Raw genomic sequence first — 26307 nt, forward strand, 5'->3', positions numbered from 1 at the left:
GAATGAATGTTGGTTTTCTTTTTTAATTTTTCGCCCAGCTGGTTTGATCACATTGCTTTCCTAGTACATCTTTTGGCTTTGGACAGTTAGAGCTTCTACACGTATGCCAGACACCAGCTTTGACACGTGCTAATTAGCAAGCATTGGAGCAGAGTCAGTTAATCATTGAACAAACTTTAGTTAAAGTGCCCCCCCCCTCCCATTTTGAGGCTTGGGATGATGACTACATGAGATGCTGCAGGCATTTTAATTAGAGTGGCTCCTTAGAGCCATTCTAATTAAAGTGCCCCCCCCCCCCCCCAACCACCCCAGATCATGTGTAAAGATGTCCTTGGTGACTTTTTTTTTTCTCCGCCTCTCCAGAATTATCCCATTTGTCCGTCCTGTGCGATATGAAGATGTTCAGCAGAAGGTGAAAACAGCCTTTGGTCAGCCACTGGATCTCCACTACATGAACAATGAGGTACAGAGGCACTTGCCAGACAGTGTGCAGTGGTTTCTTCAAAGTATCTCCCATGTTCAATCCCTTCTTGAGTGTTACTTTCCAAGTTTCCCTCTGACATGAATGATTACTGCACAGTTCCTCTCTAGAGGATAAATGTCATTACTGACACATCATTGCACTGATTTCTCTCTGCAGTGGGAACATTAACATTTCATTTCCTCCTTTTTTGGGAGACTATAAGGGAAACAAAGGGAATATGTAGTAATGTGGCCATTGTATTATCCATCTCAAATGCTGGCACTGCTGAAATGCCATATTGTCTCTGACCTATCTGTCCATGTCACAGCCTTCCACCTGGCTGTAACCATTTTAATTTTCATACTACATCCTCCTAGGGAGAAATTTTTTTTTTAAATATAAAAAACAGCTTGTTTCTTACCAGCATAACTGTTGAAAAAAATATGTAAGTGAATCCTCAATGTTGGTGCATAAATTAGTGTTTTTGAAATCAAAACTAATTGTTCAGAAAAGGTGGTGCATAAGATAATTATGGAGTGCTAGAAACTCAGCATTTACTGTCTATTTAAGGCATAGTGAATGCTTATTAGCACAGTGTTCTACTTGGTGCTGTGCTATGCTTAAAGGCAGTCCTTGCCACAAACACTTTTACAGTCTGATAGAAGCTGACAACAGGATGTGATAGAGGGGAAAGAAGATTTTTTGTTATACTTGAGGCACCAGAAGTTAACCTTAAGAGTAGTTAGCATTTTTCCCAAATTCTTCTATTCCCCTGATGTGTATACCTTTGAGGAAAACGAGTGGAGGGAGCATGCTGGGAGAGCATTGTGGCAAGACTGACAGAAGTGGGAGGAGGAAGCAAATAAAACTTTTGCAAGGGCACAGGTATTTTATAATAACAGCAGACATGAGAGAGATTTCCCAGTCTGGGATTAGATATGAGGACAAGAAGTTTGAGCTTGTTATCCTGGGCACTGAAAAATCAGTGGAGGGGTTCAAAGGGTGGAGATCTGATCGAATGAAGATAATTTATCAGCTGGGTTTGGTTGATGCAATGACATTCAGATTGCTGGAAAGAGGACAGTTGCAATGTTTTGATGGTTGTATACATTTTAAAGGAAGTGTGTGTCATTCTGAGATGGTAGAATATATTCTTCATCTTACTGCATATGAATTCTGCCCTCCTTTCCCTCCCCCCCCCCCCCTTCCCCCCATTATGGCTGTCTGGAGCTAAACAGTGCAAATATAAGCTCTGTCCTAGAGGGCCTCTGAAGTCTCACAGCTTTTTAGCAAGTTCAGGATTTTCCTTTGACTCTCCCAGAGGGACTCCATTCTGTCTAATCTAACTACTATCCTTGTCTCTACATTAGCCTCTTATCTGAGATCCACTTCCCACCTATTCCTCTTGTCCCCAGTTTACCATATTCCTTGTGAAACTGCTTTCTTCTCAGATGAGGAACATGGTTCTGACCTTATTCACTGACACTCAGAACAAGTTCAAGAAGAAATCCAGGATTGTTTGTTTTGCTGATCCTCTGGCAAAGGGAAACCTTTGTGGGGGGCAGTTGGCTTGAGATATAGGAGCAAGAGAGATCCTGAGCAAAAAGATAAATTCTCCTCACAAAGAAAGGATGCAGAGTTCTCAATTGTCCCATCTCATCCACCGAATCGTCCAGTTCTGTTTAAACCCCTTATTGCCTGTATGTGGTGTTAATATCTCTGCTAACTTTGAATTTTTGTTTTATATTTTGCAGTTATCTATTCCCTTGAAAAATCAAGATGACCTGGATAAAGCAATAGATCTCTTGGACCGAAGCTCTAATGTGAAAAGCCTTAGAATATTACTACTGTCTCAAGACAGAAACCATGTAGGTAACCTGCTTTGTAGCATTACAACTAAGTGATACTTGAGGTTTTCTTTATGACACCTAGGTAAAGGTCCTTGCATTATAATGGCACCCGGCTAACAGGGATAATATGTAGTAATAAGGCTCCTGTGCTTCACATACATACTCTCTTTGAGTTTTTATATTTTTTCCCCTGATTCAGCACACTTGAGTATTAAAATACTAAACAGAGGATCAAAGATATAATTATAATGGACATTTATTGCCAATATCCCCTTATATGTAGATTCAGATAACATTCAATGGATCTGGTTCACAGGAAGGTCGTTTATGGTTTTGATTAAGATGGCACATGCTACACAAGTTTTAATAACTTAGCATTTGGTGGTTGCATTTTTATTGACAATATTTGAGAAGATGAATGTGGGGGGGCACTTACTGGAGACTAAGTGCAGTATATGGGGGACTTTGGCTGTGTGTCTAGAGAGCAAAAGGTCCTGCCTGTGTAAACTCTGGCAATGTCCAAACTTTATTTAATAACGTACCTTCCTGAAAGCAGGCCTCATTCTTAAAGGCATGCTATTGGCTCTTCCTATGGGTCAGCATTCCTTAGGGCATTGCCTTCCAGAGCTACAAAGCCTTTCAGTTTGAATTCCTCCTGGTAGGAATGATGGTGTGCTCATCTAATTACTGTTTGTTGGCACCTGAGATGAACTTCAGGGGTTTTGGTTCCAGCTTTCCTACCGCAAGCACACCATGATTTGCACTAATTGGCCAACTTGGAAGAGAGGTGCTTTAAGACTGAAAAGTCCTATTAATTTGAGAGTGAGCATTCCTCTAAACTCCCCACATCATGGTTGAGCCATGCTGGCAAGGCAGTGGTGTCAAAGGATTTTGTTCACTAGGGTTTTAAGTCAGTGTCTTTTACCAGTGTTTGCTTCTAAAACACTGTGGATTTAAATTTCACATTTGAACACAGATCATTTGCAAATAACCTAATTAATTTGCATTGAATGGTACATGGAACTACCCAAAGCAAGACAGCTTTGTTTAGAGTAATTTCTATCAAATCTTTAAAGCTCATTTCTATTAAACTCTTTTAGAACCTCCCCGAATGTCAGTACTTAGGATCCCTGAAAATTCCTGGTGTGGCCAGATTCAGGGACATAAAGTTTCTTTATGATATTTTAAACTTCATAACCCCTGTTAACAAAAATACAGTGACTCCTGGATGCAGTTTAACTACTTTTGTGCTCTCAAGAAAATGGCCTTTGAAATGTAGCCTCAGTTTTCTTGGCATGAAGGTAAAAACTTTAGACAATCCTCCTTTTTTTACAACCTTCTATTAGCTTGAATACCTTCAGGCTGTAACCTAGATGTAAGTAATATTATCCAATCTTTACACAAACCCTAGGTAATGTCCTAGAGTAAACACTTAATGAAATGCCTTCTCTCACCAACCATTAGTCAGTCCTGTGATGTCTTTTATTAGCTGTTTTTCCTCTTCTGCTTGAAGCAGAAGCAAACTCTTCCACAGTGAAGTCTTTAGTAAGAGCCACTATTTCCCCTTCTTCTTTGACTTCCTCTTCATCTCTGAGCTGGTTGACAGGACAGCCCTGCATGTGATAAAGCAGAAGCCCAGGAGCCTAAAGGAAGCTCCTTGCCTGAATGATCTTGTCCCAGTGACAGTAGGAAGCATTTTCCCCCCCTAAAGTACAGGATACAGATTTTGTTTTGATTGGGCTCTTATTTTTTGGAGATGGAAAGGTGATGCAATGACTTGGCACAAATATATACTAATGAAATTAGTGTGTGTGTAAATAAAAATAAGCTATTTAAATCTGCTCCAATAACTGTGCTACTTTATTTCAAGAGTCTACATTAGCAAGTGCTATTTATGTTAATTTTATAGTGGCTCTTACTCTGGCCTTTAAAAAAGAAACTCTGATCCTTTTTACCAGCCTAGATACAAATGGGATGAATTGCTGTAGTCATGTGCCTGGACTGGTAAAGAAAATCAACTGGTAGGGCCAGTCAAAATCATCAGCCAGTATAAATGATGTATTAGCTGAGGATCTGGTCTGTCAAGATAGCTACTTCCTGTGTCACTGCAATAGCTATCCCAATGAAATCTCCTGTCTCAAAAGTACATTCCTTGGCAAAGAAAGTAAAAGAAACTAAACTTTTGTTATACCCTTCATCTTGGCCAGCTCTAGCTCTGGTGTAACGTTAAAAGACCTAGAGAGAGATGGCTTAGTCTGAAGTCAAGCAGAAGGCAGAGCAGGGTAGCACCTTAGAAAATAATTTGTTCAGAAATGCATAAACTTGTGTAGACAGCAGTCTACTTCATCCAGTGCTATGATGAAGCATCTGACGAAGTAGACCATTGCCTATGAAAGCTTATGTATTTCTGAATGAGTTGGTTATTAAGGCTGGAAACAGGTGTTGCCTTTGTGCTGCCATAAAAACATTTATAGCATCACAAAGGACAAGCAAACAAATGCCCATGCCCATTCCTGCCTCACAAAATGTGTAGCTACAAGATAGGTGGTATAAATTTGTCCTATTATTTTGCAATAGATGTCTGTTTGCTTTTTGGGAAAGTGTGGGCAGCCTAGAGCTGTCTGCACTCTCTAGCTGCCCCAGGCAGGCTCTCCCAGGGCTTCAGAGGCCTGATGCTGTGTGTCCTGGGAACCCCCCAGGCACACACCTCTTCAAATCGGAAACCCAGGGTTCTCCTGTTTGCAGAGGCATGCCCCATGTGTCATCTACACAGGACCAGGCCCCAGCCACTCCTGCAAGCAGCAGGGGCCCAACCCTGCAGAACAGTGGGTGATGTCTTTTTTGCCCAACGAAGTGATTCAGCTGTGTCTGCCAGGACATATTCCGGCACAGCTGATCTGCTTCATTTGGCAATGTCTGTTTATACCTGGCCTCGGAGACCTCATGGTAGGGGGGAGCTAGAATAACTCACCCTTCAGTGCTAGCCTACAGATTTCAGAGTGTATGTAAGGAGATCGACTGTAATCATATCTGATTTATTTCCAGCTACATGTAACTTGAGGTCTCTGGTCAATTACGGATAAGATCTGAGTGAAAAGTGCTGCTCAAAGTTTTACCCGGGTTATTTCCCTAATTTGTAGAGAGAGCAGTCTAATTTACCTTGTTGGTCTCCCTTACAGGGAAAATGCCAACACAGAATCTGAGATGACTGATTTTGTGTGTCTGTCTGATCAGTTGGGTGCTTTGGCCCTACTGAGAATGCTGCCTACTGGAAACACATCCATCCTTTACTCTTGCTGGCTCCTCTCCCTAAAGAATGCCCTCCAGTCTGAGACCTGTTGCTGTGTCTGTTAGTTCTGTAGGTAGGTGGTGGTGTTTTTGAAAGCGCTTGGAGTTGGCCTTGCCCCTGTCCTGTGGAATTCAGCAGTTTTACCATTAAAGTCAGAATTAAATCAATGCTGAGTACTTCTCAAAATGCTAGCCATGCTTGCTGTCTGGCAGAGCCCAGGATCACCTAACTGTTCCCACCTGATGTCCTCCTGACTCAGAGACATCTGTTCAGGCTGAGCCACTCCCTATAGATAGATAATGTTACTCACCCCAAATCCCTCCTTCCCCTTACCCCTTCTCACAAAATAAACCTCGCCATGGCAGCATTGTCTGCAGGTAAACTTGGTTCCCTCTACATTTTTTAACTTTAAGCTCAAGCTGTTACTTCTTAACATCGTGCATCCTGTGTATAATAGCTTGTTCAGCCTTTATGTATCAATTACACACTATATTAAAAGAACACTAATGAAACAAAGTCAAACGTTCAAGTTAGGAAATTCCAGAATTAAGATTGGCTGTGCAACCATAATTCAGCCCCCTTGTGTATATGTGTTATGATAGTCTCTGATTATATGATCATATGCTATTTTTCTATTGGATCCCTGCCTAATTAAATGCACAGGATGGATGGCTCTCACTAAATGAGCAGCTGCTCGGTATTTTTTTTACCTTCATTGTTCTGTGCATAGCCTTAGGCCTTATTTGCTGCACACTATTCAAACCATGCACAAAAGACACAATTACAAATTTCCTCATAGTCTTTTTTGTGGCACTCATCATGAAATTATGAGTGCTTCATAAACATGAACTTACTTTCACAACATCCCTGTGAAAGGAGGAAGGAAGTTTTATCCCCATTTTACAAATGGGGAGCCGAGGCCTAGCGATCAAGGTCAAAAGTGTTCACTTGCGTATAAAGTGCCTAGGACCTAATTTTTCAGAACATGCAGCAGGCTCAAAGCAGAACTTCTTTGATTTTGGTTGCCACTATGACTGTTTGGTACTTTTGCTAATCAGACCCAGGGTTTAAATTTGGACATTCAGAAAATAACATCAGGGGTAGAATCCAGTTCTTCAGGGTACCATTCTCCTGTCTTAAACATGAACCGTCCTATCTCTTGCTACAGTCTTCTGACTCATTCACACCATTTATCTTCCTAAGTAAATAATGCTGAAGTCCTACAAACAGCATCCTTCAGTACCCAGCCCTGACTCTTCCTCTACACTGCATGAGACAAAGGTCATATAAAATAAACAGAATATAATTTAAACTATACAGTATCACCTTAATTGATCCCCTTGTAGTCCTGTATCTTAAAGTTCTTAGATTTTTTTTGATATAACAATTTCATGTGCGGAATCAGAAACATACCTAAATCATTTAAATCCCCAGTTTAGACTAGTTCTAGTTCTTGAGCTGACTGGTAGCAGTATTAGGCTAGCATCATCTTTTTTGGAACTCTTCATTAGCAGGAGATGAGACCTTTTACCAGTAGGTTTCACAGATTTTTGGTGATGGCAAAGGTATGATGAAACTTGGGAATCTTGGGTTCCATTCAAGATCACGAGGGAGTGGGCACAAGTGGTTAGACTGCTTTTCACCTCCATAATTGGGTAGGTTTCCATGCTGCTGCCTCTGTTTGTTTCTGTTCTGTGGATAAATAAAATACTTCAGTTTCCAGGCTTTTATTCAGGTACCTTTTGGCCAGTGGTAAAACTTTATTCTTCTGCTCAGTTTCTTCTTCAACCTCTTTTTGCTTTCTCTCTCTGCTCAGCAGATCAGTCCTTCGCCCCATTCTGGGCTGCCTAAACAAGTCAGGATCAAAACTTCCCAATCTGTTGGGGATGTGAACACAACCTACCAGCCTCCGGAGCCCAGAAGTAGACACCTGTCTGTCAGTAAGTATTTCTCAGCCCTTCCCGGTCATTATCTTTCTCTTAAAAATTTGTATCTGTTGGTTTTTAGTTTTCATGCTGTCCAAGACAAACTGACTGACTGACTCTAGGACAAGGCTGTTCCTTATCATGCTTTTCATAATGATTCTTTACCAGTCAGAATGGGTGAGCAGTTGCTAAGTAGGGTGCGTCAGAACCAGCTTCTTTGAGTTTGGACATTGTAAAGGCTATCTGAGTCCGTTAAATTTCTATTTAGATTATCAGATGCAGCTCATGACATAAATCTAGGACTTTAGAATCTATATCAGGTCACCATAAGGTCATCACAGCTTTAATGGGAATACAAGAGTAACTAAATCAGATGAGACTAGTGTTCCACATGTTCCGATTTCTACCTCTTGAGTGGGTAGTAGCAGATAATCTGTGAATGCTTAAAAGTTTTTGACATTTTTTATAGCATTTTTGTTCCAATGTGACTTAAACTAGCTCGTTTGTGATGAAAACTGCAGTGAGAATAGTAATGTGCAAGTTAGAGCCTCTGCACTCATTCTCCACAAACTACTTGGCATTAAGCCTAAGAAAAGCCAAGTCCTCTGAGTCAAGCAGCAGCAGCACTCTACAGAAGTTCTGTGTTTAGTGCATGTTTAAGGTGCTTCAAATGATAGATACACGAGTTGTTGTCTCTGCCAGACCTGGGAACTCTGGAATTCTTCCTCCAGCTCCAAAAGCAACTACACGTGTCGGTTTGGAGAGACCACTTACTACTTCAACTCATGTCTCAGTTTTCACCATCTGCAAACTTGGAGGAGAATTTAGTGGGCTCTGCAAATGAAAGATTGTAAAACACTTGCCTGCTAAGTATTGAATCTGATTCCACTTAAACAGGGGTTTTTAAATAAGGGGGTACAAACAGGTGTCAGGGGTTCACAGCAGTCCTTCTTATGGCTTGATTGGAAAAGGGGACAGGAAAGAATTCCAAGATAGAAAAACTTGAGAACGACTTGCTAGATTGACCTGAAACCTATCTGAGGGTGGAGGTAAAATGCTTGGTTAGTTGCTAAGGTGTTTTGTGATATCACATCTGTGTGGTATATGAGTCACTTAAGTGTACTATGGAAATTTATGGAGGGCGCTTGTGAAGTACAGGCAGCTGAAATGGGAACAGAAAGGACTTCCTTTATATACACGTTAACTTCAAACTAGGGCAGCATTCCTCTGTCTCATAAAGAAAGTGTAGTATCCGTGCTTTTCTGAGCCTGATGTGGTTTCTTTTTTCACAGACGGATTCAAGTGCCAAAAAATCTTAGAAAACAAGGGAGTGGGGAAAAACCCTCCTCTCCTTTATTAACATGACAAGCCATCCAAATGATACTCAGTGTGCTCTGTTAACTTGGCATCTATCTAGGGCAAACAGAATAGTAACAAAGGGCCCCTTCTGTATAATATTCCCCAACACAAACCTGCCCTGCCTTCCCATCACAGTAATGCTACATACATACGAGACTTTGGGTCACTAATCATGAAAACTCTATATTATCTCATTTTCTATCCTCATCTGGCTGGCAGGCAAGCACGTCATTTGGAGCCCAAAAAGAAAACCCAGTGGGGCCTCCGTTCCTGCCACTGGTGTTGTAGTATGTAGATCTCTGAAGGTGATTTCTCTGTTCTCCATTTCCTGCCCCCTTTAATTTGGAAAGAGTAATGCCCTCTAGTTTCCTGGAGGATTTCAAGCTCTCCTTTAATGTCACGTGTGGAAAATGGGCAATTAATTCAGACCAGTGCTGTGAGTGGTGGTTTGACTATACAGATTACACCTGTGTGGTTGCCTACTTTCAGCAGCTTTCTGTGCCCTGGGTTCAGAGGCGTTTAGGGTAAAGATAAGACTTTTATAAAAAGGAAAAAAAAGCAAAAACTGAAAACGTTGCTAAGCACTGTCTGGCAGCGCTTGTGTTTTTTCCACTCGTTTCCTTTGATATACATTGATTTAGTGCTGACTTCCTTTTCCTGCCAAGTGATGGGGGCCTTTCCACAATAGCAGCTGGGCTGAAGTCAGCAGGACTTGGGCTCCCTTCAGTGAGCCATTGCACTGTATCGGAAAAAGTGAAAGTGTACTCTCGTGACTGGATCCAGCTACAAAGCATACTCTCTTGTTTATCTCTGCTCTCATTGGCTCACAGTCTCATGTGACACCCCCCTTCCAAGTTGTTGGGAAAATCAGGCAGTAATTTTAAAAAAGGCAAACTGCTTATTGTCCATACTTGGTACCCCAGGTGTTCAAAGTCATGCTGCAGCCCACGTGTTCCATTCCAGAGCTCTCCAAAGAAAACTTGCACCTGCTTTCAGTTAATTGTCACAAATATAACATATAGGAAAAGGAGGTAGTGACAGGTGTATGAAATATTGTCCACAGGAAATCACTTGCCAGTCTCTACATGCCTGTCACAGTACTTGGGCATACTGTAACCAGTTCAGTAGATATGAATGTACATACCTGGGAACTGATCCTGAAGTTCCACCAGTGACCTGACCTTGGACCAAGTGATTGTTGGGTGTTCTTATGAATGCAGCTCAGTGCTGCTGCAGATCTTCCCTGATACTCATAATGGCATACATTGAGGTAGTTAGTTAAGCTCTTGCTAGCTGGGCAGGGATATTCCTGCTACTCAAACAGAATGGTATTAGTTCCACACATGTTACTTGAGGCAGGAAAATGGTTGTCCTGCCAAGAGCATGAAGCTGATTTTACACCAGAGGTTTTGCTGCTGTTAGATGAGCAGGGTTGCATGGAGGATGCTCTGCCTAGCCTACCACTGTTTTAAATGTTTCACAGGTGACCTTTTCATGGTGCTCCAAACACCAGTACTTGAGTCACTGAAGTAATCACTTAACAGCACTGTAAACTATTGTAAGTAGACACAGAGTTACTATTGAATACAACTGTAATGTTAGTTCCAGAATTGCTCCTATTATTGTAAAGGCTCAAGAACTTCAGAGATTAAGGCTGTGCCTTGTCCCCTTTTCGGATTTCTTTACCTTATGTGCATGTACATGCAGTCTTTTCATAAGTGTCTGCATAATAAACCTACTTCTTTATCTGGTTCAGGTTCTCAGAACACAGGCCGAAGTTCTCCTCCCCCCGGGTATGTTCCAGAGAGGCAACAGCGAATTGCTCGACAGGGTTCCTATACTAGCATAAATAGCGAAGGCGAATTTATCCCAGAGACCAATGAGCAGTGTGTGAGTATGAGCATGCTGAAGTGTGAGGAAAAAGCCCCAGTCCTCATTAAATCTACCACTGGTTTGTTTTTGTTCTTTCATATGAGCTGCCTGTCTTCCCTTAAGCTTGTCTCTACAAATGCTGATATAAATATCACTACAGTGTAACTTTTTCAAGGCGTTGGCTGGGCCACAAGCAGCAATTGCAGTGGATAGCTTGACCCATCCATGAACAGGCCTCTCTAGCTCTGTGGACATGGAATAGGTGTGCCCGGGGTTGCTACCATCTGGTTCTTGTGATCTGCTCACGCAAGCAGGAAGTTAGTGCCAAGTGTAACTTGCAAGTAGAGAGGGCAGTTTGGGAACAGAATCGCTGCTGCTGGGGCTGAAGTCCAATGGGCCACAGCCAGGGAACTCAACATGGCACACTGGCTAGTCTAGTGCATGCAGACCTAGATAGCTGTAAAAGTTTAAAGCTACTACTAGCCTCCAGTATGATGTATATTTCCTTAATTTCCACATGTACAGATGCAAGTAGACTGACTTTAACCATGTCAGGCTTTTATACTACTGAATTTACTTGATTCGAAATCAAAGTTTTTTTTCCCCCTGTTTAACATGGCCAGAAGGAAGCCCCTCATCTTGGAGTCAAGAACAAGGTGGTGTGGGGGCAGGCAGCTGCCCCAGGATCGGAGCTGTTGCCTGCCCCCTGCAGCCTCTCCACCCTTCCCCCTGTAGCCTCTGCTCCCTGTCTGTCCCCCCTCCCATTCCCTGCCCCTTTTTCTGGCCCTGGCAGGCTCTATCCCCAGTCTAGCCTGAGGCACAGAGCATGCCCCAGCCTGGCCCCCTGGCAGCAGCACTGAGCCAGCACAGGGCCAGGCTGGGGCCATGCTCTGCACTCCAAGGTGCAGTGGGGGTGGAACCTGCCAGATGAAGGGCAAGGAGCTGGGAGAGATGAGGGAGGAGCATACCGGGGGAGTAGAGGCTGTTGGGGGGTAGGGGGCAGAGGCTGTCAGGGGGGGAAGGGGAAGGATGGCAAGTGGGAGCAGCAGACAGGCAGTGGGGGCATGCTGCTTGCCTTCCCCAAACCATCTGCTTTCTCCCACTACCTGCCCTGCTGCAGCAGTGGAAGGCACAAATTTTAAGATGTCCCTCCAATTAGATTCTGTACATGGAAAATTATAACATTTATAAATTTTCTATGTATATAATCTAACTATTGGGGGTGTCATCTTAAATTCAGGGTTATCTTACAATCAGGTGATTATGGTATCAAAATGGCCCTGTAGCTTTGAACTGCTGTTCCAACAAATTCTTGGGGAGATGATCATAGTTATGCTTTCTAAAGAGTCTCTTATCCAATCTGGACTGACTCTGGGGAAGCAAAAGTGAACCTTGCATTTTGCCATGCAACATCTTTGGTAGCAAAATCAGCCCAGCCCAAGTACCTAAATTTTCATGACCTTGTCTTACAGATGTTGGATCCCCTAAGCAGTGCTGAAAACTCAATATCAGGAAGCTGTCAGTCCTTGGACAGATCTGCAGACAGGTACAAATACAAACTGACCAGAAGCCTAATGGGCGTCTATACACGTGACAAAGCTCAGCTCCAACACGTTCTAATTAGTACGCATCAGAGCATACTCGATTAATCGAGACTACTGGGAGTCTGCTGGAGCTTGCTAATTAACGCACTCCAGCAGCCTCCACATCACAAGTATTCAGCGTTTCAGTGTTTCAGAATAGTGGCAGGGGTGCTTTAACCAAAACTTGTCCAACAAACATTAGTTAAAATGCCCCTGCCACCATTTTGAAGTGTGGAACGCTGAACACATATGATGTTGCAGGCGCTTTAATTAGAGCGCTCTCAAGGCCGCTTTAAGTGCTACCCTGAAGCACACGTATAGATATCCTATGTGATCGCATTCTGATGCCATTTGAGCTTGCGCAAAAGTCAGTTTATTTTTCTTTTCAGACCATTTTCCTTGAAATTATAGGGTTCTATTCCTACATAATTTCCCAACACATTTCATAGAATTAACTGCAAAGCTGTGTTGTTTTTCTTAGCAAAACCATACACCAACAAAGTAGAGCCTATGTTTTAAAAATTCAAGCTTTCAGTGTGGGCAGTTTCCCAGTCTAGACTTTATAACATCTGGCTTCTGGGCACTGATCTCCAAGAAACACTTACTTGTTCATTTAAAAAAAAAAAAAAAAAAAGTTGCAAGACCATATCATTACACTGTATCTCTTTTGTCAGATGTAGTATTTCTTCCAAAGGAAGATGGAGGGCTCTCTCCCTCTTCCTACCCACTGCTGAATCTCATGTAGTGGCAGTGATTCTCATCCTGTGGTTGAACAGATACAGAGAAGAATGTTCTCTGTGTACCCGTTGAATGCACCAAATGCTTGGATTTTCCTAGGGAAAAGAAAAAACTCTCCCTTAACCAGATCTTTTGTTCTGCTTCACCCCATGCCCCCCTTCTGAGGACAGTTTCTAAAGGTGTCTGCTGCCTATATATCAAATACCATCTCATATCAGAGTGGGGAAGAGGGTATGAATTTCTGGGTAGCTCTTATGCTAAACTTCTAAGTTGAGGTGCACAGCTTATAGAAGAGAACTGTACATGGGCCATTGAAAGGGCTCAGTTTCCATAGGGGTTGTTGCTTCCTGGAACATCCAGAGTTATCAAGTCCTGAAGCAGATCTTTTCTGATTTGGAGAGCTGAACTTGAGGCATTTTAAAGGCCTAACTTTCAGCATTGCTGAGCAGCCGGTGCTTTCTTTGATGTTGGCTGGAGCTGTGGGCACTAGCACCTCGTAATATTGGGCCGAGCATGCCTCCATCTGAGATCTCCAAAACTGATTTTTCAGTAGCACTAAGCAGCGTGTGCTATGATGAACACAAGATCTAGTTCTGTAGTCATTCAGCTTCCTGCCAGTGGTTTTGGGGCATTAAAGGAGTTCAGAATTTAGTTTCTTTGCACTGAAATACCCTGTGTTTGTAGAGTTTTGATTGTTCCAAAATAGCCTGCCCAGCAACTCCCTGTGGGGCTTGGTAGGATCTGGGGAAGCTGAGGTTCTAAGTCCTACAGTAAGATAAATCATTTGGGGAATTTGAAAGGTTGGTCATCCTTACTCCAGCAAAACCTGTTTAACACATGAATGCAAGAAGCCTGGTTTTGTTGCCCAGACAACGTTTGTCTAACCTCCCTTTCCAACCTCCTGGGATGACATTTTGAAGCTTGCTGCTGCAGCAGTGTGCAGTACTGCATGGCAGAGCAATTGTGCCGAGCAAGGAAATGCTTCTTATCCCAGTAGGAAGGCAAATCTGGGGGCACAAGCTAGACAACTGGCCACATTTGGAGACAACCTGGCTAACAAGGCCTCAGCCTGATCTTAGCTTTCCGAGTGCTGAAGCATGAAGTAAGTTGCTGTTGCACAAGCTGTAGAGCTGAAGAAGCAGTTCTACAGCAGGTGCTAGGAAAAAGGTTTGAGAACTGTATATGCCCACCTGCATCTTCATTAACTTCCTTTGAACTCAGTTTATTTTCAGTTCCTGTAAATCACTGTCTAAACTGTCTTGTTCTTTATTGAAATAGCCCTTCCTTTCGAAAGTCACGGATGTCAAGAGCGCAAAGCTTCCCTGACAACAGACAGGAGTTTTCAGGTATGTTCAAAACAGTATAAAAAGCATTTAGTTATAGCCATCGAGAGGTTCTAACTCTTAGCATTTTAATTAAAGCTGCTAACTGTACAGCTGTCTTTCTACTTATGCTATTTACTCTTGTATGCTGGGTAGTTTATTAGATAGTTTTCCCATCAACTTCAGAATTTGCTGCCTTTTCCCCTGAAGCCTGTTTGTAGTGGAATGCCCTGCCATTATAACTTGTGTACATTGCCTAAGGAGTCTTACTTTCTGCCTCTTCATGTCTGCTCCCAGATCGTGAAAATCAAATCTATGATAAAGCAGGGAAAGGTGGGACATACCCTCGACGTTACAATGTCTCCATGCAGCACAAAGACTACAATGATGGTAAGTGTTTTGCAGCCCTTCAGTTCCCAAATTGAAAAGGTTGGTGAGGTGGTAACTGTATTGGAGATGGGTCAAAGCCTTTGGGTTGAACCACTAGAGGGCTAAAATAACCCATCTATTTGGAGGTCCTCATTGCACACTGCTTCCTCAAGTGCATAATTTGTTGTGATAGCTCATGACGCAGTGTTATTTGTAGTATCAGGTTTTCCTTCCAGTGCAGGTTTGGTATGTACCCTGCTATATATGATCCTTGCTTACTCTTTCCTTCCTCTCCAAGGATATCCATGCTGAACAGTTATTGCCGAATAACCACGTTACCCACAGGCTGGGGCACTATAACCTGAAGAGACTTCTGCCCTGTGCATCCCCCCCTGCTGGGCTGATCTGTAGACCAGACCTGGTCTGAACCACTAAGCTCTTTTAAAGATTGCTTCCTTCAGTGCAACAGTAATGATTTAAAGAAATGGGTGTCTGCTAGTCAGGTGGCCTGCTGGATATCTGGCAAATTTTACAGCGATTAACTTGGTCTTGCCTGTGTATCCTGTGGAACTACTTTTTAATAAGTGGGGCAGTTACCTAGCAAGTCATTTCCTTGTTTCTCTTACTGCAATCTGGGTATTAACAAGCCTTAGAGCTTACATGGCAGGTTGTGCACTGTAGATCTTCCTCTTTGCTTTAGAGAATAAAAAGCTTGGTGAGACTGCTGGAGAGCAGCACCCAAGAGGGACAACAGTAAAATGACAGCACCTCCCTTCTCCCTTAGCAGTAACCCTGGATTGGTGTTTCTGAGTGTCTTCAGTACGTTGGTGGGTTTCACATAACAAGTTCAGCTTCCTTTCTTTTTACCTAGGTCTCAGGCTCTGTTGATGCTTTCCTACTTATGCACAAATCATTTGGAAAAACCTAACTTTCTTCTCCTGCCCCTCCCTTCCTGCCCTGTTTAATCTCTTAAGGCCGGAGGACATTTCCCCGGATACGTCGTCACCAAGGGAACCTGTTCACATTGGTGCCATCAAGTCGCTCCCTGAGTACCAATGGGGAGAATCTAGGCTTGGCAGTGCAGTACCTGGACCCACGTGGGCGTCTACGGAGCGCTGACAGCGAGAATGCCCTCTCGGTGCAGGAAAGGAACATCCCGACTAAATGTAAGCATCCTTGTGCCAAAACAGCCAATCCAGGGCTGTGATTGTTGGAGGAGGCAGTAGACCTAGATGTGCAGGAGAGGGAGGACTGTTGGAAATCAATTCCAGATCTATCATATGACTACCCAAGAGCTCACTAGAACAAACAACTCCAAAACTGTGCAGCTATAGGTTTTATATGGGCAATAGTTCTCTACCTTTTCCTCTAGTAGACCATTTCTAAGCACCATCAGAGACTGGTGCCCCTCCTGCTGTGTATACCCTCTGCTTCTCCCCTGTGGTAGGAAAGGCCAGTGAGAGTACAGGTAAAAAGGCATTTCCACCCTTGGAATATCAGGGTTGTTTTCTGCTTCCTAATGTTCTAGTCATGCTGTTTAGCAAATTCCATGTCAGTCTGTGATTGACTGCAGAAGAGCAAATTAAGTGCCTGGCTATGACTGAAATAACCAGGTAGTCACTAAATAAGAACATGTATATAAAAATATTTGATACATCTCTAAAATGCCCTGTGCTATTTCACTGTTGGTGATCCATCACAACAAGGGTCTATTTTCAGGTTCCTACTGAGAGTTGCCTTTTCCTGTTTAAAAAAAAAAAAAAAAGCATTAAAAATTCTGCCACAAGATAATATCTGAAGTCAGCTGACTCCAGGTGATGCCCAGGAATTTCAAGCAGTCATTGAAGAGCTGCTTTTTAGTGGTTTTATCTATTATGTTTAGAATGAAGCTTTTAAATTGATTGATTAATTTGTTACCAGCTACGAATTATTTTTGCTCTTGCAGTTCCAAAATAGGAAGGTTTATTTTTATGTGAATGCTACATATTTTGTATGGGAATGTTTTTCAGTTTGTTAAAAAAAAACAAAACTAAAGTCTATCCCTTTAAAAGTATTTAGTATTAAAATGTGAGAGCAAAAGTATTAAATGTGAGAGCTTCAGAGAGTTGATATTCTAAAAGCTAATGCCATAATTAAGTCATCAAACCAACCAATATAAAGTCATTTGATCAGCCCTGTCTCTCTAAAACAGACTCACAGTAGCAAAGCCAACTTTTTCAGTCTCCCTGCATTCTTCTGTTGTCCAGGTGGTTGTACCACGTTTGATTATGGTTTTATAACAAAAGTGCTTTCATATGGACTCTGTTAAGTACAGGGGCCCTGATGCTCCACCGTCTGCACGCACTCTGCATTTTTATTTGCAACAATGCAAAGTGGAAGAAAACCACTGCATGTCCAATTTAATAATGGGTTATTCCTACTTTGCACTCTGCATTGGTGTAAATTAGGGGAGCACTGATAAAGGTTTTTTGGGCCAATACCGATAGCCAATTATTAACCAGCCATATCAGCCGATGCTGATCTGATAGCCAATTTACAGGACTGTAGCCCGGGAGCTTGGAGAGCAGCCTCCTGCAGGTAAGTCTGTGAGGGGAAGGGATGTGGGGAGGGAATATTGAGACCCAACCCAGCCTGCTCACTAGGAAGTCTGGCACAGCCCCTGGCTCCGAGCCCACATCAAGCAGCCCACACTTGCCCCATGCACAAACGCAGGGGGGCACATACCCCCATGCCTCCCCCAGAGGTGCGTGCAGCAGGGTCCCAGGGTCACATTCACCACCCTGGTGGTGGCAGTGCCTGCCCCTGTCCCTGCCCCTGCCCCTCCTTCACCATGGGGGCCTCAATCTGCCGGCTCCCCACCGCTGCTTATTGGCCAGATGCTGCTTCCAAGCTGCCGGGCTGCATTCCTGGCCACGTGCACAGTGCAGCTGCATGCAGCATTTATTGGTGACATTATCGGCTACACTGGCCAAAAAAAGCTGATTGCCAATAGTTAATTTTCCTTTTATCGGTGCCGATCCGATATACCACTGATATATCGGTGTACCTCTAGTGTAAATGACTAAAATGTGCAGTTCAGCAGGAAATTGTGCTTTATTATTAGAATCTCTGATGCAGAAATTCTTTACGCAATACAGAGGCCTCATCTACTCTAGAATAATTAGGATTGATAAATGCCCACTGGTACAATCCTGCCTACGGTAGCAATGGTGGAGGTTTTATCTGGAGCATGCAAGTGCTTTTATTGTTGTTATCTAACACTATAGCAGCAATTGATTAAGGGGCCTGCTGTCTGGTTAGCCTCTTGCTTTTCAGCATCCAATCGGAATTTATAATTCCTAATTTCGCTATTGTAGGCAGGCCTTATTGACCTTCCCCCCCCTTCCCCCAAAAGCCTGTCTATTAAGTAGAATTCTGATAAAAGACTTTTTAAGAGCAGCAAAACCTTTTCAAAGCTTTTCTACTCCAAGCTTAGAGGGAGAGGCATAGCAGGAGTTACCCATCACTCTACTCTGCTGGTAGCAACTGCAGCAAAATTAGGAGGTCTGACCTGTTTAATATCTGCCCCCAACACATACATATACCCCCTTTGGGAGTTGTGGCGATTTCTCTTCCTGAACAAAAGCCAAGTGGAGGAACACTACATGCTAAGGCAGTCGAGCTCTGGGTGAAAAACAACTGCTGCATTCCAAAGGGTTTATTTCCTGATGGTAGAGTGAAGCTACACTAAAAGTTCATTGAAACAGCTTAGTATTTTTACTTCTCAGTAGTAGGGCTTAGTGTTTGTACAACACCCTGTAGTTCTCAAACAGCATTGTAAACAGGCAAATTATTATTGTATTTGTAGCTCCAAGTGCCCCAATAAACTGGCGACGAGGGAAACTCCTGGGACAGGGTGCCTTTGGTCGCGTGTACTTGTGCTACGATGTGGACACGGGCAGAGAGCTTGCAGCTAAGCAGGTCCAGTTTGACCCAGACAGTCCTGAAACAAGCAAGGTACCTGAAAGATAACTCTCTTCAGAGCTGCTGAATCTAACCATGCACACTTTGACACCTTGGAATGTGCCTGTGTCTATCTGAAAGCTAACACCTTTGCTGCCTCTGCTATGGCTTCAGGCTCCAGGGAGTCATTTAAATTATCTTTAGCTTGAAACTAAAATCAGTTTTCTTTCTCCTTTTTGGCTCTTTAGCCCTAACTGGTTTGTTGTAGCCAAGTTAGTCTTGGTTCCTGTGAATCCTGAGTTACTACCATGGCTCTTGTTAGACAAGTATGTGAGAGAAAACAAAATGTGGACGCAATGGGTTTTTTTGCCATTCAAAGCATTTTACAAAGTCCTGGCCATGGGCTGGCCTGGTGTAGATATTGTGTTGGGTTTGTCTACCATAGCAGGTTCCCATTGCAGGAAGTTTCTGAAGGTTTCTTACTCCAGTTCAGCTTGTTCAAAGGATAATGAACATAGCAAAAAAAATAAAAATGACCAGCCCATGCTGAAAAAGTGGCACTCTTACTGATGTTAACTGACAGTCCATTTGGATCTGAGAACTGTAGGAAGGAGCAAGTAGGGGTTATGGAGTCTCTAAGTTTGCAAAAGAATGGAATAACTTCTGTCTTCTGCCCTGAAAGCTGAGCTTGAATTACTACTGAAGATTTTTTGCCAGTCTCTTGTTAATGTACTAGCTACCCAACTTACAGCAAGTGCATTTGGAGTCAGGAAGATTGATCCATAAAGACTGAATTGCTATAACGAAAGATTGTAGATTATTGCACCAAGCTAAATCCTGATGCTGGTGAGCCCTGCTTTTATACCAGGTCTCCTCTGTAAATCACAAAGTAATGCAGAGAGTAGGGAGAACAGGGTAAATATGTACCATATTTACTCAAATCCAAGATGAAATTTTCCCCTATTTAACATGGGGGAGGGGGGAGCCCCTCAGTTTTGATTTGAGTAGAAGCAGCTGCTATGACTCCAACTCCAGCCCCAACCTGGGCTCAGAGTCAAAGTTGGAGCTGCAACTTCTGCCACTGGCTACCACACTACCATCTCCCGTCTTTCCCTCCATCCGCTGCTGCCTCTGCCCCCTCCAGCAGGGCTTGGCCCTGCCCCAGCACAGGATGCACGGGCAACATGGCTTCTCTGCCCCCAACTTGGCCTGGCAGCAGCTTTAGCCTGGGTTCTGGCTCCAAGGCCCAGCTGGAGCTACCTCTGCTGCAACAGCTGCTGCGGGGCTGGGCTGGGGCCAGAGCAACTACATGGAGTGGGGCCAGAGCTGAAGCCAGAGGATGTGGGGGCAGGTACCAGTGGGTGCAGGTTTGGGTGGGGTGCAAGGGTCAGAGGGGGCAGGTGCAAGTGGTAGGGGAGACAGGCCCGGGGGGGGGGGCGGGCAAGCAGGAGGGCCTATACCATTTGACTCCCCCTACTGCCTGGCCCCCTGCCACTGCTTTCCCTGCTGCAGCAATTGGTTGAGGGAGGGTAGAATTTAAGAAAACCCTCCAATACTTAGATTCTATACACATACAACTATAACACATTTATAAATTTCCCATGTATAAATTCTAATTATTCTAGGGTCATTGTAAATTCATAGTTATCTTGGATTTGGGTAAATTCATGGTATTTCGGAGGTGCCATAACCTCCAACCCTAAAGCATGAGTAGCTCTCCATTAAGAGGCTTCCTTCTGGTTGCACTTATCTGTGCAGTGTCCAGTTTCTTGCTCTTGCAAATTTGTATCCTCTCCGGGATGGAAAAATATGAATCTGGTAGATTCGTGTGGTAAAAGCGACTGCATGGGGTAGAAAAGACTGAATGGGTCTGAAGTAGCGGAGATGGTTCTTAGAGAATGGGCATTCTGCTTCTCCTACAACCTAGTGGTGCTCTAGTGCTGTTCCTGTTCATTCTGTGCGTTTGAAAAGAACCTGAGACCTTTCCTGTATACTAAATAACTCTAGGTCTAGACTTTTTTGGTTAGTCGTTCTGCTTTGTCTTGCGATAGCTTGACCACCAGCTTCATGTGAATGATTGCAGATGCTTTGGGTCTGATAAGAACAGCTTCCTTTCCTAAGCCTGAACTCAAGTAAAGCTCACTAGCATAAATCTGGGCAGGAAGTTAGTGACAGAAAAGTAGATATTCCTTAGACTCCATAACCTTGGTCTCTAAAGGCATTTTTGTAGTAAAATTACTGCAAGAGCTGTTTTATAAATATAATCTCAATACTCCGGTGAGGATTATTCCCATGTTTCCCAAAGGAGAAACAGCTTTTCTCCATGTGCTTTGGCCAAATCCCTCCAGGAAGTCAATGTTAAGGTCAAGGCCAGGAGTTTCTGGTATTCAACCCATTATGCAGCACTGCCCCTGGGTAAAGCCCCATTATATATATAGTACCTGGAGCCAGCTTAGTACAGAACAAGCATTAACCAAGTATCATCTGGAACATGTGTCTGTCATGGGATCTGTCAGAGCTAAGGTGATCTGAGGATTGATTTACATTGAGGCACAAACACTAGGTCAGATTGGTGCCATAGGTGAGGTTGTTGAAACCGGATGTTCCATAGGCACAGCTCCTTATCCACTATATCAACTTCTGCAGGAAGTGAGTGCCCTGGAGTGCGAGATCCAGCTCTTGAAGAACCTCCAGCATGAACGCATTGTTCAGTATTATGGCTGCCTGCGGGACCGAGCAGAAAAGACCTTGACCATCTTCATGGAATACATGCCAGGGGTAAGAGACTGCAGTAAGAACAAAGACTCCTTGCTGGTTACTCTGACCATCCCACCCCACTTTAAGCCCTCTCAGCTGTCTTCCTTTTTTTGAACATGTCTGTTCAGCCTTGATGTACTGTCACAGCTCTGCTCCTTGTTTTATTTTCTGTATCACCCTAGTCTTAATTGCACACCTGTCTTCATGGTCCCCATCTCCCCTGCCATACTATGCATGGTACTACACCCTACTTTAACTAAGCTCTAAAGCCATGACTCCTTTTTCTCCCTCCCCTATTAAATCCCTCTTACTGCATTGTCCCCAAGAAATCAGCCAGATAATTCCACAATTCTCTCTGCAGACTATTGTACACCAAAAATATGATTTTTATATTTTAAGCCCCTTCACTGGCTGCCCTCCTTTGCTACATCTATTATTTGTACTCTTAGATTGGAAGCTCTTTAGGACAGTGGCATTTTTTCCTCAGTGTCTGGAGAGCACCTAAAAAGCTATGTGCTGCAGGAATACAGATAAGTTTTCAGGTTAGGAAGCACAGCAATGCCATGCACTTGGGTGGTCCTTGCTGTTTGTCAGTGTTGAGACCAGTTACTTTAGTTACTAAAGCTAGGCAGAAACTCACATTATGGTGGTGACTGAATGAAACTCTTTTGGAGAATCTGGGAAATATTTGGTGACTGTCAAAACCTGGAACCAGTTTCAAGTGCTTTGGTAATGTATCTGTGAGAGATCAGATTGAGAACGTGGGGATGGTAAGGAGTGAAACGTGGGATAGATTTTAGACCTGTGCGAGTCGGCAGCGATCCGATCTGGCTTCAGATCCGGCTGCTTCGGATGGCCACGATCCAATCCGGAGCTCCGGACCGGGTTTCCACCTCGACCCGGCCAAAGCAGCTACAAAGCTTTGGAGCCGCCTCAGAGATCCGGTCATAGGGTATAATGGGAAATCAATGAAATATCTATAACTGTTGTTTCTTGTCTAATATGGATGAAACTTGCAGGCATGATAGCCTCTGCTGAGAGCAAGAAGCCTGCCAAGTTTCAAGAAGATCGGTGCAGGGGTTTGGGGGGAACTGCACCTCAAGCTGCAGACAAGCAGAACTCGTGCCATGGATGCCACTGACTGTGCGTGTTAAGGCACAGCAGGGTAATAGCTGCAGGGATGGTGGCCCTTCTATGACACCTGCCAGCTGTCGAAGAGATCGGTGCAGGGGGAGTCTGGGGTCGTGCACCCCTAGCTGCTGACAGGCAAAACTCATGCCAGGACCATGTCTGTCTTGGAGCAGTTGATTGTCTGTATTGATTCTTTCCTCTCCTTAGCCTGGTTTTGTAGATGCTAATTGATGCTTTTTAAGTCATTATGTAGTAGCTAGGTCCTGTGTATTGAGCTGGTCCCTGAGTCCCTGGTCCCTGAGTGAATCATGATTGATTGATTGATTGGTAACTGGGAACACAGCAGCTTAGCAGCCAGGCCTGCAGTAGTCTGTCCTGTCCGGTCCTGTTCTCCCCCATCCCCCCCAATGCAGTCAGTCCCACAAGCACCCATGGCATGAGTTTTGTTTGTCCACAGCTTGAGGAGGGGCAGTTCCCTCCAAACCCCTACATCTATCTCCTTGAAACTTGGCAGGCTTTGTGACCTCAGTAAGAGCTATCACCCCTGCAGTTTTCATCCCGCTATGTTGTAACGCCTAGATGTAGCATGAGTTTTGCTTTCAAGAATTTGGGGTGCTGTTCCCCCCCAAACCCCTGGACCGATCTTCTTGAAACTTGGCAGGCTTCATCCTCTCTGCAAAGTCTGCCACCCCTGAAAATTTCATCCAAATTAAACAAAAAACAACAAAGTTATAGATATTATATTGTTTCCCCATTATACCCTGTGGCTGGATCTCCGAGGCGGCTGCGAAGCTCTTCGGAAGCTCTGAACCGCTTTGGGAAGCCGAACGAGGCCAGCGCTTTGACCCGGATGTGCTGCTTCGGACCTCGAAGTGTCCGAAGCTTCTGCGGATCCAAAGCTCTGTCCGAAGCCTCGCACAGCCCTAATAGATTCTTGTGGAATAGTGAATTTCAGGTGCCTGATGCCATGTCCCTCAAGTCCAAGGTCTGTGCTGACTCATGGTAAATTCCCTGGCTCATGCTGGTATGTGTTTTGCTTCAAGAGGAACTTGCTGCATTTCCCTTGCATGCATTTGTCAGTGTGGCTAGATAGTTTCTTGTCTTACCTTTAAATAGCGTGATGTTGCTAATAGCCCCTGACTCGAGATGTACCTGGAAAAGTGTGGGGGCCAGTCTTCCTCAACCTTCTGTACTGTAGCTTAGCAAAGATGGTCTAAGAGCACAGTTTGAGAGCTGGTGTGCCTTATTCTGTTACCCAGCACCATCTGGAGAGAATGCGTTGCAGTATTGGATCCTGGTGATCTTGGGCATACCATTTAACCTATTATTTTCCCCATTGTACAGTAGAAGGTTGCTTACCTTCCTCATAGGGGCACAAAGAATTAATCAGTGTGGTAAAACACTGAGATCCTCAAAGAAAGAGCTCTTGTGCAGCTTCTAATTATGCTGTGAACACAGTTGGATAGCAAGTGGATGCCCTGGGACCTATGGTTTGTTGTATCTATCTGCAAATCCTTTGTGTGTATGTTTTTGGTGTAGGGTTCAGTGAAAGACCAGCTAAAGGCCTATGGTGCACTGACGGAAAACGTGACTCGAAAGTATACCCGCCAGATTCTCGAGGGAGTCTCGTACCTTCATAGCAACATGATTGTGCATAGGGACATAAAGGGTAAGAGCAGCATGCGGTTTGCGTGTGCACCATGTGCATGGAATTGTGAAGATGGAGGCCAAGAGTTCCTTACAAGCAACTGAATGGCATGGTTTGGGTTATTCAAAAAAACCCGAAAAACCTTCTTCAGAGCCCCAAGCTGGTGCTGCATAGCTTTTCTGTGGGGTGGTGTGTAGGGGCCGTTACTGGCCAGGTATAGAAAGAGGAGAACTCTCTGTGCTTTTCTGTAGAGGAGCTGAGAAGATGGCACAGTAAGGATGATTCTTTTGAGAGTTGTAATCCTTAAAAACCCCTATCCACAGCTCTGGATCACTTTCTTTCACACCCCAGTAAAATGAGGCTCTGTTCCTCCTTCCTTTGCTACCTGCACACATTTGCCTGTTTCGCTTCCTTATTAGTTCCTTCCTAGATTCCCCCCTGCCTGGCCAAATTGCCACCTCCCAGCTGATGGTTACCTAATGCTAAATCTGAAGCCAGTTACAGCATCTGACAGTTGTGTTTATTCCCTATTTGTTGTCCTTACCTTACCTGCCCTACCTTCCCCATTAGCCTTCAGTGTCCTGCACGTAGATCCCTGGGTTAGTCACAGTCTGTAAGCTATCAGTGCCCCGATATCTTCTTTGGAATACAAGGCTGTCAGAACACAGTTGTCTGTGATCCTGAACGGCGATGGGGCACATCCAAGGAGGAGAATGTAACCTCCTGGGCAGGTCTATGAAATATTTCTTGCATCGCCCCCAGGCTAGTAGAGATGAGTAGCCTCTGGGGTCTTGTCTACTTGCTCATATGATCATGTTCAGAGTGTCATCCATGCTAGCAGGTTAGTTAATGGCTTCCCTATCCTTAGTGCCTTATTTGTAATCTGCCTTCAGGAAAGTGGGTGGACCCCGGAGCTGTTCTGCCCTAGATTCCCTTACAGGATGGGGTTGGCCCATCCTTGTGAAGTGCCTCAGGCGGGGTAGCATGGATCCTGTTATGAACCAAAAGGAAGAAGCACTTTTTACTCTGTACACATGAGTGTACATCTTTATAGTAAGCCATCCACTAAGACTGACTCTTTCTGCCATTTCGCTGTGGCTGAAATAAATAGGACCCTCAGCTGAGTTAGGCGAGTCTCATTTGTTCATTGCAAGACTTCAGAGTGGTCTAATTAGTTCCATCTCCTAATTACTGCTTTCTGGCCAGCTCGGTGTTTGCCAAACCAGCACCCAAGCAAGACCTTTGTCTGTGTACTGTCACCATTGACCAGCAGGCCCTTTATATGCTGCTCAAGCTATTTACAGAAGCTGTAACAATGAGAATGCCGACTCATCACTTTTTTTCCCACCCCCTCCTCATTTCCTTGTGTTTTTCCCCTAAAGTGGCAGCCGTTAGTAAATGGCTTGTTTGCAGCTTGCAGTGAAGAGATGGTGGCTTAGCAGGTCACCAGGCGCTTAATGGGGGAAAGGTCCTGTCAAGGGATTCGGGCATTTCTGGGTCAGATGTGAGCTTCACAGATTGTCTGGCAGCTGGATTGTGTGATAACAGTTGCCTCTATTCTTCTCCCTTCAGGAGCCAATATTCTCCGTGACTCTGCTGGGAATGTGAAGCTTGGGGACTTTGGGGCCAGCAAACGATTGCAGACCATCTGTATGTCTGGAACAGGCATCCGCTCAGTCACGGGCACACCATACTGGATGAGTCCAGAGGTGATCAGTGGAGAGGGCTATGGAAGGAAAGCAGATGTGTGGTAAGCAGTTGCTGATAGCTTTACCCTCAGCTCTTCCGGGGTGCTGTGAAATGGTCTGTTAATAGAAAAGTTGCTAATTGTGGCATGAGTGCCACAAGAGATGCAAACGAACTGTGTGTGTAGCACATAACAGATATGGGATGGGGGACAGGCAGCACACTGGCAGATGGAGTAGGGAGCAGAAAGCAAATCAGCAGATCAGGCAGGAAGCAGAAAATGGAGCAGCAAATTGGGTAGGGAACGGGGATTGGAGTGACACTCAAGGAAGGAACAGAGCTTAATTTGTGGCACACCTGCCAAAAAGATGGG

At 44.2% G+C, this 26307-nt stretch overlaps 1 protein-coding gene across 2 annotated transcripts in view; it reads left to right on the forward strand.

Annotated features, from left to right (window-relative positions):
• The window catches only part of MAP3K3 (mitogen-activated protein kinase kinase kinase 3), a 62505-nt gene that overhangs the window by 28487 nt on the left and 7711 nt on the right, over positions 1-26307 (forward strand). The window contains exons 5-16 of one of the 2 annotated variants that reach the window (XM_006271568.4): positions 364-463; positions 2218-2331; positions 7419-7542; positions 10643-10776; positions 12231-12304; positions 14358-14425; positions 14699-14791; positions 15745-15936; positions 18618-18766; positions 21359-21490; positions 24140-24269; positions 25821-25998. In XM_006271568.4, the coding sequence (XP_006271630.1) occupies positions 364-463; positions 2218-2331; positions 7419-7542; positions 10643-10776; positions 12231-12304; positions 14358-14425; positions 14699-14791; positions 15745-15936; positions 18618-18766; positions 21359-21490; positions 24140-24269; positions 25821-25998 (1488 nt within the window). The remainder of the gene's footprint in view (positions 1-363; positions 464-2217; positions 2332-7418; positions 7543-10642; positions 10777-12230; positions 12305-14357; positions 14426-14698; positions 14792-15744; positions 15937-18617; positions 18767-21358; positions 21491-24139; positions 24270-25820; positions 25999-26307) is intronic. The other variant, XM_006271569.4, reaches the window with a different exon arrangement.

The sequence above is a fragment of the Alligator mississippiensis genome, chromosome 4 (genome assembly GCF_030867095.1).
Source record: "Alligator mississippiensis isolate rAllMis1 chromosome 4, rAllMis1, whole genome shotgun sequence".
NCBI classification, from domain to species: Eukaryota; Metazoa; Chordata; order Crocodylia; family Alligatoridae; genus Alligator; species Alligator mississippiensis.